Source organism: Calypte anna, chromosome 2 (genome assembly GCF_003957555.1).
Source record: "Calypte anna isolate BGI_N300 chromosome 2, bCalAnn1_v1.p, whole genome shotgun sequence".
Taxonomy (NCBI): Eukaryota; Metazoa; Chordata; class Aves; order Apodiformes; family Trochilidae; genus Calypte; species Calypte anna.
This window is the reverse complement of record NC_044245.1, coordinates 18,572,986-18,586,787: the sequence shown is the minus strand read 5'-3', so window position 1 is coordinate 18,586,787 and position 13,802 is coordinate 18,572,986. Positions and strand designations below refer to the sequence as shown.

Sequence of the window (13,802 nt, the reverse complement as noted above, 5' to 3'; positions counted from 1 at the left end):
TATTTAAAAGCTCATTTATACAATTATTTCTTTCTAAGGGATTTCCCAGCTAGTACAGTTACTAAGCAGAGACAGTGAAGAGGTAAAAGAAGCAGCAGTGACAGCATTAGCTAATTTGACGACAGCCAGTCCTAATAATGCAAGGTGGGTCTGCAATAATTAAATTATTACTTAAAACTCTAGTTTTAACACAAGTGATAATATTTTGAATTTAAAGAATGCCTCATCTTGTCCTTATCCTCCAAGGCAGGTCTGTTTGAATTTGACTGTAAGGCACCTTTTGGTTCTTATGAGTCATCTGGAATAAGGTTGGTTCTCTTCAGTGTTACAAGAGTTATGCTATCTCTACTGATGTTTCATTTTATCAAGGAAAGGTATGAAGCAGATGTAATGAAAGCCAAAATAAAAATCATATTTTGAAGAGAACATGTGAGGAAAATATGACTCATATATTACGACACTCAATGTGGAATATTTTTTTTAAATTCAAAATCAGCAAGGTAACCTTTAAAATTTGGTGGTTCATGAAATTTTTTTGACTGATTTAAACGCAGTCTTGGAGAGAGCACTCAGATGCTCTGAATATTGGCATTCTCTTCCTTTTTTTTTTATTATTTCCCAACTAATAGAAAATGCTTACAGTGTACCCTCTAAAAGAAAAGAAGTGTAACTTCAGTATTTGTAATTCTTAACAAACAATGGTTAGCTGGCTGTAAGTTACAAAACAATGGTATCAACTAAATTCTATTGCCAGTTGCAGACTGGCAACTCTATTAATAAAGTTCTGTTCAGGGAAAAGAAACAGAGCAGCCTGATGTATATGAGCAATCACGTGTAACTAACAAACCATAAAATAAAATTCCTTAAAAGTTTCCTGGAATATACTCCAGGAAGTTGTAATCCATTCACAGGCATTCTTTGAAGTGAAAAAGTAAAATAACTCACCAAATAAATTATTTCTTTCAATTTATTGATTCAGCTCTAATAGTCACCAGTATTCATGTAATGTTACCAGATGGAGCCATAATTTGACACAAGAGAATAATACTCAGTTCTCAGATTCACATAGTAGGGTTTTTTTTATCTGATATTCTGCTCTCCTCATGTGCATGACTCTTCAGTTGGTGTCAGTGGGAGTTACACACACATAAAAAGAGCAGAGTACTGGAGTCTAGGGGTCAAACTTTGAGCTCTGCTACAGCTGTTTTTCGTAGTGCAGCCCTTTGAGGTTTCACATTGTGAAAAGGGAATCTCTGGAGAGTTATCAGTTGGTATAGCAGCCTATGCCAGCTCATTCAGTTTCTTTTGCCAAGGAGATAGTCAGGACATTGTTTAGCTCAACTGCTAGAACAATTCTCTGAGACCTCAGGCAGGGAAGTAGCTGTCTCTCTTCTTCTGCATCATAATGGACTCCGTATTTGTTTCTTGCAGGGCAGTCAGGACATTGTAAAGGTGGCTTACATATACTTTTCTATCTTTGCAATCCAGCTCCAAGTACAATGTGGAAGCACCAAATAATCTAATCACAGGTCTTCTGTGAGAATCAGGAAGCAATAATTTACGTTAAATATGTATACTGGATAAATGCCATTAGACTATATAATCAAAGCTTCATTTTGAAATCAAAACCATTAATAAGTCATAGAAGGGTCCAAGTGTGACTGGGATCTATAAATGAATAAATAGAGTTGAACCCTCTGCTGACTGGTATAGTTCCAGCTCACTGGCTGAGTATCTGGCCCATATTTATTTTACATTCACATAATAGGAAAAAAAATAGTTTGGAGAAAATGGATTCCAGATTGAGTCACCATAATCATATTTCATTCTGGGATATTTTTGTATATGTCTTGTAAGCCACTGAAAATATGTGTATATATAATGAAAATGCTGATATACTTTCATTATAATGTGACTTTGCTGTGTAATTATGTTGACAATATTCTGGTCCCAAATGAGACTAATGAGACTAGTGCCTTTTTATTGGTTATATATTAGATTCTTGTTATAAACCTTCCAAGAATACCAAATCATAGAGCCAGTAGTATCAGGTAGACCTTATGTGACAAGAACAAAAGGGCTACATTAAAGGGGAAGACTATTAACTATAAATGTTTTCACTTTTTACCAGCTAGGCAAAAATTCAGTCTTGTTAACTTCATATACATGTGTATACATGTGAGTATTTTATTTCATGAGCATTTGTGCATATGTTATACTGACTGAAAGATGCATACCTTGCCTTTTTGTTTGTACAGTAAGTATTACAGAATCTAAACAGAGTGCAAGACTGCTATTTTTTCTGGAAATTTGTTGTTAGGAATATTTGGTCAAGAACTGTTGTCTGTTTTTCATGGAATATGGAAAGAATTGCAAGTTAAAACATTGTGTAATTAAGACTCCCCCAATAGCTAGCTTGTAAGGGTAAAGTCTTCCATTGATTAATAACGCAAGAACAGCATAGGCAATAGGCAATACTACCCCCCACTAATGTATATTAACCTTGACCTTTAGGTGCTTCCCCACAGCAATGAAAGGCTAGTTCTATACCCCTACCCAATCAATCCTTTGTTTCTCAACTGAGACAGCTAATAAAGGTGTCAAATATGGTGGAGGTTTTGTAATTAGAACACCTGTTCACGATGAACGGGACAGAGACCAGCTTGTCATTTCACACAAGTCCCCAGGCAACCACAATTTGGCAAAAAAAAGAAATAAAACAGTGAATTACTGTGCCCCCCCATAGTATTTTAACCAAGGATCTAGAGCAGAAAAGAACATGAGTCCCATGAAAACAGTTTAACTTTTCAGGTTTATTGGAAAACATGGATTTTCAGTATGATCTCTACTGGAACACATAAAGATTACTATAAATAACTTCTAAAATATGCTCCAAGCATATACTCCCTAGCATACAATAAAGAAATTTTGTTATGCTTTTATTATGGGTTTAGCTCTGAGGTCAGAATTTGGTTCTGTGGTCTGCTTCTAAGAAGAAGAGAATTATGTTCAACTGGGTATTTACATCCACTTCACATTTTTTTAATCCAGAACACTAGCTTGCTTTATTGGAAACTGTATACAGTTACTTGGACAGCATAATGCCACTTTAAAGAATCTTTGAAATCTGCCTATTTTTGATGTGTCCAAGCATCAGGAAATGTGCAGTCACTTCAATAGTGCACATTATGCACCAATTGAAAAATTGCACATGAACCAAGAAACAGCAGTGCCATCTATTGGACCAAACCATAAGCTCTTCTCTGTTACACAGCTAATTGCAGCACTAGCATTTTACTTCAGCCTCTACCTATTTTTCCCATTTAAAGTATAATCAGCTATTTTCATTTTTCATGCATTTAGGATAAGCTAATATAAGTATACTTATATTTAACTATGATATTAGTTAGAAGTAACACAGAAATAAGATCTCAAGTGTACCAGTTAAACATTAATTTGAGCAGTTCTTTTCTTCTGTATAGTTGTAGCAAAAATGCCATTTCTAATCACTATTTTCACAAATCTGGAAATGTCTGAATTCTGGACACCTATGGACTTAGCACTAAAGAAAAACATATGCTCTGAAATTCAGAACTTTGTACTGGACATAAAAACTAATTAACAGCCCCAATAATATTTGTCTTAAATTCTTTATTTTAAGTGCAAAATTTATAGCATTCAGTTAGAGTTTGGTCTGAGGGAAGAAGGAAAGGGATGTTTTTTGTTCAGCTGTGCTAAGGGCTGCAGGAAATTGTGGTACATGACAGGCTTAACGATCTAACAGAATATTACTCCCAAGGTTTATAATTGGTGTAGTGTTACATATTTCTAAATATTGTATTTGGATTCCAGATTGTAAAATAGCATCCCAAAATCAGCAAGCCCTGTGTTATTTACCTTCCTGTATCTTTAATTCTTCATAGAAGAACCTATTTTTAAGAAAATTATGACCAGTTACAGGCATTATCACTGCATCTGAATGTGTGCTTTCTCAAATGTATCAGTATTTCCAACATCTGGGAGTAGGCAGGGAAAAGAGGATAGGCTGGAACTCACTGGTGATGGGCAGTGCCCAGTGAGGAGAAAATTAATCGTTCTGTAGACTTCAGCGGGTGTTGAATCTGCTCCAAACTGAAATGCATGTACCAGTCTAATGACCCAAAATATACCCTCAGTCTGTTCTGTGTGGATAATTCCCACCTAGAGTGAGAGTCTCTCACCTTCTTAAACTGAGATTTTCAGCATCTACAATGGATTATTATTATTATTTTCAAGACGGATATGGCTCTCAAGGAATAGATTTATACCTTGTCCAGTACTCTTACATTTCAGGTTTTGTTATTATCATTAGGAAGTAATTAGTGTCATTATGTAGTAATATCACTAGGTAGCAATCTTCCCTATTAGAAAATGTGAATTGTAATCATAGGTTTTCTCTTTCAAGACTGTACATGGAATCTAATTCACAAAAGTAGATCAGCACTGAAGCATTGGTAATACGTAAGATAAAACATTGGCATGAATGGATGTGTTAGTTTATGAGAAAAGGAACAAAAATTTCTAGTACATGAGAGCTGCACTTGAGAAAGAAAATAGGTAATAAACCAGTGAATAGTTTTTTTCTTTTTTATGGTCAACAGTTCATCTGTATAACAAGTTTGTATTTCTCAGAGAGGAAATCAACAATAGAATGCCTCTAGCTGTATTGTGTAAAGGTAGCATGTTTTAATACTGACCCCTAGTGACAGAATTCTACTTTTAAGCTACTGTGCTGCAATGTAAAGGGATTTTGTTGGATTCAGTGCTTTGTGTTATTATTTTTTTTCGTTAGCACTCACTCTGCTGAGCCTTATGCAAATACAAACATTTAACTCCTGCCATGAACAGATTCCTGGTTTGACTTTCTCTTACTGTATATCCATAGTGTCATGGGTGCTTTCTAAAGAAAAAGACAACACAGTCATTACCCGCTGCACAGTTCTTTATGGTAAATGTCTCTCGTAGCAGAAAAGCTGAATCAAGGCCTAATGTTGGGATGTCTTTCAGAAATGGGGTCCTACTATGACTTTAGCATCACATCAGATGGCTGATAGGGAACTTGTGGACAGTGGTCTGCTGACAGATGCAAAATGTTTCACTTGGCCAGCAGTTAGTTTCCTCTCTTGAATTTGTGAAGGTGTGGCTATATGGAAAAGTCCCTCTGTAGACTCAGACCCTGTAACAGCATTTTGTTCTCAGTACAGCTCCTCTTTCACAGAAAAGTTATGCATTTTCTTGTTTGTTTAAAATAGAATCGACTGGGTTGGAAGGGACCTCAGAGATCATCAAGTCCAACCCTTGATCCACTACCATTGCAGTTACTAGACCATGGCAATGAGTGCCACATCCAGTCTCTTTTTAAATATCTTTTTAAATATCTCGAGGGACGGAGAATCCACTACTTCCCTGGGCAGCCCATTGCAATGCCTGATCACTGTCTCTGTTTTGTTTTAAACAGTTGCCTATTAGAGGTTACATTGAAGACAGAGAATAATGTAGAGTATTTATCACTGTTGAACACAAATCTTGTTGCAACATCCTAAAGTGCATGAGAAGTATACCCGAAGTGGTTTCACACTTCTAAGCTGGGATAAGGGTAACTGTATAGAAGTTCTACCTGTTATAGATGTAGCAAAGTCCTTTGGGCTGTTTTTGCTCTCTTACCTGCAAAGCCTTGCAGTATAATCACTGTTTATATTAGCTATATAAGTCTGGAATTTCACTTGAAGCATGTCACCTGTAAGTTCCCATGGCAGATTTCTGTGGCATCAAGTGAAACATTTTTCTTCCTTGATGGAGGCTTCTGAGCCTGGGGGAGAAAAAAACATTTATGTAGTGCCAGAAGTACAATGACCTTCTGGAGTGTGTATCCCAAAAATCACATTCAGTGATATGCAGTGAGATGAATTACACTTTTTATAAGTTAAAAGTGGCAAAAGTTGAGTATACTTCAGACAAAGTATTGGTGCTTTTGCATTAGTATTTCCTTTGTAATAAATTTCTAAATGAAATCAAATTATTTCACTTTTATGTTTCAACTTTTGTATAGTGTGAAGTTATTTAAGTTGTGTATTGCAGGATGACCTTGTAAACTTAATTCTGCCCTGCTGTGAATTTAATCTGTGCAGTGACTGTGGCATATTGTCTAACTGGACTGTCATACACACAAGGGGGTAAAAATAACAATTCACAGTTAACTTTAAGCCTTTTGACTTGCAACCTCAGTAACTTTATCTCAACATAGTAGTATATATGTACCTGAAGAGATTTAAGAGAGAAAACTAAAAGTGCTAATATCTCCAATCTGAATCGTCGTAAGAGCTTAAACCTTCAGCAAGGCAAAACAGAGTTCTGCCAGTGGATTTAAGTTCACATTTGCCAAAAAAAGACATCCAGAAGTGAAAGATGGGGTCAGATTTTCCAGTCTGAGTACTGTTGGTAGAGGGTCTAATTTAGCACAGCTATTTTTTCTTCCTCAGCTTTTTTTTCCAGAGATGAGGAGCAGTCACTGCCTTCTCAGCCAGGTTGTTGTGAGGACCTTGCTTTGGCTTTTTCTTTCTTTCCCTTACATCTCCATGCAGGCTGCCCTAGCAAATCCTTAATGTTCCCAGTTGTTCTGCTTGTGTGTGAGTTTCAGACTCAACATTTGTGCTGCGTTATTGATTTTTGCATGTACTGCTTCTTGGATCAGAAAAAAGAGAGGGGGATAATGTCTTTGTCATAAATTTATCCTGGCTGAAGCTACATGGGATCTTTAAGGGGCAAAATGGTTTCAGTTGTTGAATTTCAAGCCTTGCTCATAAAAGTGGAAGTTCAGAAATTCTTAATAAGGGCCACAAAAAAATACTGTAATTGAAAGGCTCATATATCATTAGTTCATTACCAGTCCCCCCAAAATATTTTAAATTAGGTATACTACAATTTTAGAACTGAGATCTATGGGACTTTGTCAAATAAGTTCAAATGATAGATTCTAGATTTCTGTGTATTGCTGAATGAGAGTCAGGTATCACTATCTTTCCCAACCCAGACAGCTTAAGGTTTTATTGCTTCCAGACCAATGTTTATTTAGGTGTTGTTTGTTTATGTTTTAACAAGAAAAATAAAAAATAGGAATAGAGGGTTCAGTTTCTGAAATGAAAAATTAATATGGTTTGTTGATACTATCAGTATTTTTCTTGTAGCACAAAGTGGCCCCAAATTGTAGATCAGTCTCTTGTGCCAGATTCTCTTACTCAGAATAAACATACTTATAAAAATAAACATACTTGACTTGTATAGTAAAGAAAGTAGAAGTAATATTAGTCTCTAAATAAAATATGAGTCACTACACAACAACAGTCAATTGCATATGAAAATAAATAAATTGCAAAGTGAAATTTTTGGTAAATGCAGAAGAAATTTATTGGATGCGATTACTCTGATGCCATAACAAGGCAAATGAAGAACACTAATGTTTAAAGGATAAAAGGAGTATATTTCTTGAGGTTTTCCAAAGTTCTGGCTCTGATAGTCTTTCTCAGTCAGAAATTACATAATAAAGCTGGATCAAAAATGCCTTGTGTGAAAAAGAAATCATGCGATTTAACACAGATTGAGTTGGTTTAAAAAATGTGTGTGTAATTAGATGCATAATTCTTATGCATAATTTACATGCAATTATGTATGAAAATGAGATAATGCACAGGCATAAATGGCTAGCTGAGCACCTCACACACAATCACAGTAATTTTGAACAGAAATGAAACATGCAGTTGCAAATACATTTGGAAAATGAAGTCCATAAGGCATCCAATGGCCTTTGTGAAGAGGAAAAATTTGATTTGTTTTTCTGAGGAGAAATTATGTTAAATCCTTAGTCAGGAGGGGGAAGTGAACGGCACAGAAGTAAACAAAAATATAATTCAACATAAATCCATTTATGTTCAGTTATGGTAGGAAAGGCAAAGCCAAGCAAACGTCACCATTTTTATGAAGTGTCACTCTCACTAGTCTAAATTAAGCACAATCCACAGTAAACAGCTATGTGAAGCTGCACCACTGCCCTTCCCCTCCATCTTCTCTCCATGGGAGGTTGCTCAGGTTAGGGTGAGGGGAGCAGTCTCAGTGGTTTCCGTCAGGTCTTTGAACACTGAGCATTGCTTTCTCCATTAGACAAAATCTCCTTTTCGGGAGGAAAAGTACGTGGGCATTCCCTATGCACTGAGTAAATAATCTGTTATCTTTCATGGCTGGAAACTTGTTCAGAGACCAGAGCTATTATGCTTGAGGTGATGCTTACAAAGAGGTGGTTCTTGCCCCAGAGAGTTTACAGTCCTAAAAATAAAATATAAACCCCACAAAATTTTGATACATCTTTTACTAGTGTTTGTTTTCACAACATTCTTCCAGTGTCTGACCTTTCCTATTGTACAGCAGCAAAATATTCAGTTTGATGAAATTCATGTGTGGATCTCCAAAGTATCTGTTTAAAAAAAGTTTGTATTGTGAAATTTTTGGTTAGTATTTTACTGTCAAATTTTATTTTATTTTTGCAGTAAAAAAGGTTAAGAAAACATTAGTTTTTCTCAAAGTATCTGCATTTATTCTTTGAGTCTCGAGTGATATTTTAGAGAATTTTCAAGAAAATATCTTAACTTTTTACAGTGTATATTTAAATGTAATAGTTTTAATACTTCTTATCTGACCTATAATGTTTGTTTTTCCTATGAGAAAGGAATAGCGGAATTTGAATTCTATTTTAATCAGAATTTTACTGTTTCTCTGCATCCACGTGGTTAAGGTCATTAGGATACTTGAACTATGAAGACTCTGGTTAAGGTAAATGCCTAACCCTGCTAGGTTAGGCACTGTAATGATCATAACTATATGATTACTAATTATAACTTTTTTTTTAATTTAATTTGAGCTCTGTAATTTGTGCATGTATTTGGCTTTTTTTTCCTTGTTTCTTTTGTTTGTAATTTAAATAATCAGCTTCCCCTTTTCCAAAAAGCATAGTGATATTACAAATATATAATCTTTTTTGTCTCCCCCTGTCACCATTGTCTTCTTTAATTTTCCCTAATCTTTTCTCTTCATGATTAGGGAAGTTGATGTATTTGAGGTTTGTACACAATATGAAGGAAAAGAGCTTTGGATTTGTGTAATTTACTCCTTTTACACATCAAATAGTGTATACTTTTTTCCAGCTAAACCAAGGCTCCCTTCTTCCTTGATGATGTTGTCCTGTAATGAGAGCAGTGATAAAATGCACCACCTCAGAGGGATGTGTCTGAAGGAGTGTTCTGGAGGTAGGGAGGGAGGCTCGTGCTGATCTACATTAGGCAAAGACTGTTGGTAAAAGCTTCTTACTCTTATTTTTGTTTCCTTGTAATAAAAAAACCCCACACCATATCTTACCCCAGGATGGAAGAGGAGGAGGACATCCATACTTAGATCTTTATGTTGAAGTATTTCAGCACCTTAAAAGCATAAGGAATAAGCATTCTTTCAGCTCCTTTCTGAGGTCAGGCATTGCTGTCTCTTTAGCTCAGGGTGACAGTGCAGTTCCTGTGTTCTCTGTAGGGCTATGGGGTAGGAGTGAGTTGAGCTGTGGATTCCCTGTTCTTCCTTCTTCCCTCATAATCTCTTCCATATGCATCTCTGTTCCCAGGACACAGCCTTGCCCTCAATATTGGTGCCCTCTTAAAATCTTACTCTCAAAGGCATTGGTTACCTTCAGCTCTTGTTACCTGCTGTTGTCACTTCTAACATGAGTTCTTTTTGCCTTGTGATCCATTGTGCTACTTGGTTAAACTGTGCTCATGAAACTGTGCTTCAAAATGAATCTGAACAGAGGTAGAATGAAGGGTTGAAATAAATATGTATGATCATAAATCAGTGGTTCTCAACCTTTTTGAAGCTGAATGGCACTTGAGAAAATTGGCTGTGCTCTGTGTCTCACCAAGGTCAGCTCTGAACACACAAGAGGCTGCCACCTTGCTCTTTTGTTAAGTACTTGTGTACTTGCTGGCTTTATGGAAATTATAGTAAATCTGCTTATAATGTGATTGGCTACGTCATTTTGTTCTGTTCTGTGTATCATCCTAGAAACAGTCTGTTAGGAACTATGTGTTTATTATGATTTCCTATGGGAAAATATGTGTGTTATTGAGTATAGTATAGGAATAGCATGTTCTATACTTACTGCAGGAGTACTGGATATACTACACTTGGGAAATGCAGAGATGCATTTTGTGAGTATTGGATCTGTCCCATAAATACTAGGATTTTTGTGTATCCATGGTACAGGAAAAGCTAATTGCTTCGAAGCTTTGGGAGGTTTTTGTTGTGGTTTTGGTTTTCGTTTGTTTGTTTTCCAAGAAGGCATGAATGCACCTACAGTGTAATGCTGTAAATCTAATAGCTTATGGGCATGTCTTACTCTTAATGGCTGTGTGCATGTATGCTGAATCTCTTCCACACTTTTCCAGCAGGTCCTCTCCTCATTGTTACATGTGCTGTGAATGTGATGCCTTCTGGTAAACCTGTGATACATATGGTCTATAGTTGATCTTTACACATGCAATCAACATGTCCAGGATTTCCCTGTGTCCAGCAACTTGGATAGAGCCACAACACTCCTGAAGCTGGAAATGTGGATAAAATTTTCATGGGGAAGAAAGGAGAATATTACATAGGATTCACTTCTGAACAGAGACTGAGGTGCTAGTCCTAGAGTTACTAGTGCTACAGGAAGATTAATTAGCCAAGAACAAACTGTCCATATACCTTTATGCTGTATCCAGGCTAGTAGTCACCATCCATCCTGCCTGCCTGCCAGCCTTCCTTACACCCATTCCCCAGCACCACCACTGAGCTGCCATTGCTTTGTAGCTAAAGCAGAGATCAGGCTAACAAACCCTCTTAGTCTCTGCAGCTTCATTCCAGGTTTGCTCAGGAGTATCTGCATCCTCCCCTCTGAGAATGTAGGTGGGAAGTACTTGCACGAACATGAGTTCACAATAAGATCTATGTCATGTTGCCCATGGGATGGCCATCCCATTCATGATGGGATTATATGGCACAGGTTGGCATATATTCTACTGTCTGTCCTGTTTGCATGAGAGTGACTGTCAGCATTCACTGTTTCTTGTGTATATAATACTTCTAAGCTAATGTTTATTTTGTAACTGTGTGAGCTACCAAAAGGTTAGATTTTGTTAAGATGCTCTTACAGTAAAAGTAAGATTTTTTCATGTCCAGATTTCTCTTATTAATGTGTTGACAGCAATTTAGTAAAACTTAATTAAAAAGTACACTCTTCTGTTGTTGAAGTGCTTAGATAGGCTTGTATAGAGGTGGGAGAGTTTATTGTGTCTTTGGTATAGACAAAATGTACTAAAAGGGAATATGAAAAGCAGTTGCAATGAAAATTCAAATTGCCATCTGCACATTTCTATTGCTAACAATATTGCCAACTTTTGTTTAACAAACAGATGAGCCCAATGTAAAATTACTAAGAGCAGATAGTGAATTGGACATATGCCTCAAATCATTTGATCAGATTTTATATACAAACTCAGAAGGAAGACAACTCAATTTTTACTGTGTGCTGGTTTATAAAGAGATTGGAAAAAATACCACTGAAATGAACATAAGGTGACCTAGAGAAATAAGTTGCTATTGCTTAGTAGAAAGCAAAGTTTTGGAAGCCTGAAGTCAAGGAGTATCTTATGCCATTTGAAGTGAATTACATTTGTTTCATTAGTGTCTTTTGCCTATGGGAAAGAAACCAAATAATACGTAACAAGGTGCTAAGCCAGAAACATATGTCTTTTCAGATTTGTTAGAACATGGTAGTTTCCCCTCAGCCAGGCCAGGTTCCATTCTCAGGGTCTGCATCAGTTGTAATCAAGAGTTATTACCATTATAAGCCACGTCACCAGCTGCTTTCAAATGTATTCGTAATCACAAGTACTAAATATGAAGTTGACCTTTTTTGGTTTTCTTCTAACTATTACTGTCCTGCTGAGTGATGGAAGCAGAATAGCAGAGTGAAAAAGCAAGAAAAGTGCTCATAGGCCAGTTCATTCTGCTGTGACTGAGATGTAGGCCCACATCTCTACTCGTTTTGCAGCACATCAGATTTAATGTATTGGCAGATGTGTTGTCTAATAATGCAGCTGCCTGCACCTTCTGCTGTCTCCTGTCTAAAGTTTGTATTTCCCTAGTAGTCCTTTTTTGGCTCTTCTTTCTTGGCTGACCTCTAACATAAATCTATGAAATGATCCTTTAAAAAATCCCATCTCGTCAGAACCTGTCTATCCTAGCATTTGTCCAAGCACTGCTGAGGGGCAACACCCTTCAGCCATGGCTGCAATGGTCATCTGGGAGCAGAGGGAATATTTAAACAGGATCTGCTACTGAGAGACTCACTGATGTGTCACAGACAGCCCTGAACTCTCTGCTCATGTGTCTGTTGTACCCCTGATGTCTAAATCAGCTTGTGTAAAGCCCACATGATACTTTCTACATTGCATTGAACTGCACTGTGTACACCTACACTGTGAATGACAGAAGCTTGCTGTGCCATTAATTGTGCCGTCTTATAGTATCCCATCAGAAAAATGTAGCCAGACAGCACAAAGAGCAACAGTGTGATATTCCAGGCACTATGAACCTCATTAGAAACTGTGCTAGAGTGATGAGGTAAAGAGGTGATGCTCTGCAGAGGCATTTGCCTGGAGCTAAAGCTACAGAAAATCTGCATCCTTTGAAAAGATGCAAGATTTCATTTGCTTGTTTAAAACTGAAGAAAGAATCTGTGTCCTAATATGTTAAAGAATAGACAATTTTGTAACGTGGTTTGTCTGCTTAGATTTTGCCTGTTGAACTTCCCACTGTGATTCAAATATAGTTAAGTCATCAGAAAGAAGGATGTCACCATTCAATTTTTAATTTCCATATTATCCTATAATTTAGAATATAAACATTTGTCTTGCAGTTTATTGGAGGTAAGCAATATTTTATAGTCTTGAAAGGTAATACTAATTTACTTGAATAAATATAACACAGTAAGAACAAAAAATGGTTCTAAAATAACAATTTTCCTTTTTTTTTTTCCATTTTGCTAGCTCTGTCGTTGAGGCTGGGGGAATTGAACCTTTAGTAAATACTTTGAGTGCTCAGAGAGATGGAGCCATTGCCAATGCTGCCACAGTGCTAACCAATCTGGCTGAGCACGTGCCATTCCGTGTCCAGATCGGGAGCCAGGGGATGATGAGTGCGCTCGCAGAGCCCTTGCGCTCCACCAACAGCCAAGTGCAGAGCAAAGCAGCACTGGCTGTGGCTGTGTTTGGTGGTGATGCTGATGCAAGAACTGAGGTAAAACTGCTCTTCAAGGTTGTGGTTATTGATAACGTTTCTAGGTACTGAGGTTAGTGTTATACTTACCTAGAATCTTTGGATTATTTTGCCTGTCCTAAAAGTCCCACGCTGTCTATGAATCTTTTTATTCTAGGCTTGTTCAGCTAAACTTAGCTCAGTTGTTTAGCTTGGAACTTGGGAAAGGTTTTCTTTATTGAGTATTTTTACTGATATACTTGCTTGTACCAAATTCAGCAGCTTCAGTGAGCTTTAACCAGGGCTATATCTTAATCCCCATGCTTATTGGCATTAAGCATTAAGGTTACTTTGAGCTCCAACTGTCGGATGAACTTTGAATATGAGAAGTTCTGTCCTCTTTACTCTCCCTCAGCGTTGTTCTGTTGCCCAATTTC

The 13,802-nt window shown here is 36.9% G+C and overlaps 1 protein-coding gene across 1 annotated transcript in view; it reads left to right on the top strand.

The window, feature by feature from the left end:
• ARMC3 (armadillo repeat containing 3) overlaps positions 1 to 13,802 on the top strand; it is a 45,449-nt gene that overhangs the window by 15,593 nt on the left and 16,054 nt on the right. Inside the window, exons 9-10 of the mRNA XM_030444071.1 lie at positions 39 to 144; positions 13,158 to 13,407. Coding sequence (XP_030299931.1) covers positions 39 to 144; positions 13,158 to 13,407 — 356 coding nt within the window. The remainder of the gene's footprint in view (positions 1 to 38; positions 145 to 13,157; positions 13,408 to 13,802) is intronic.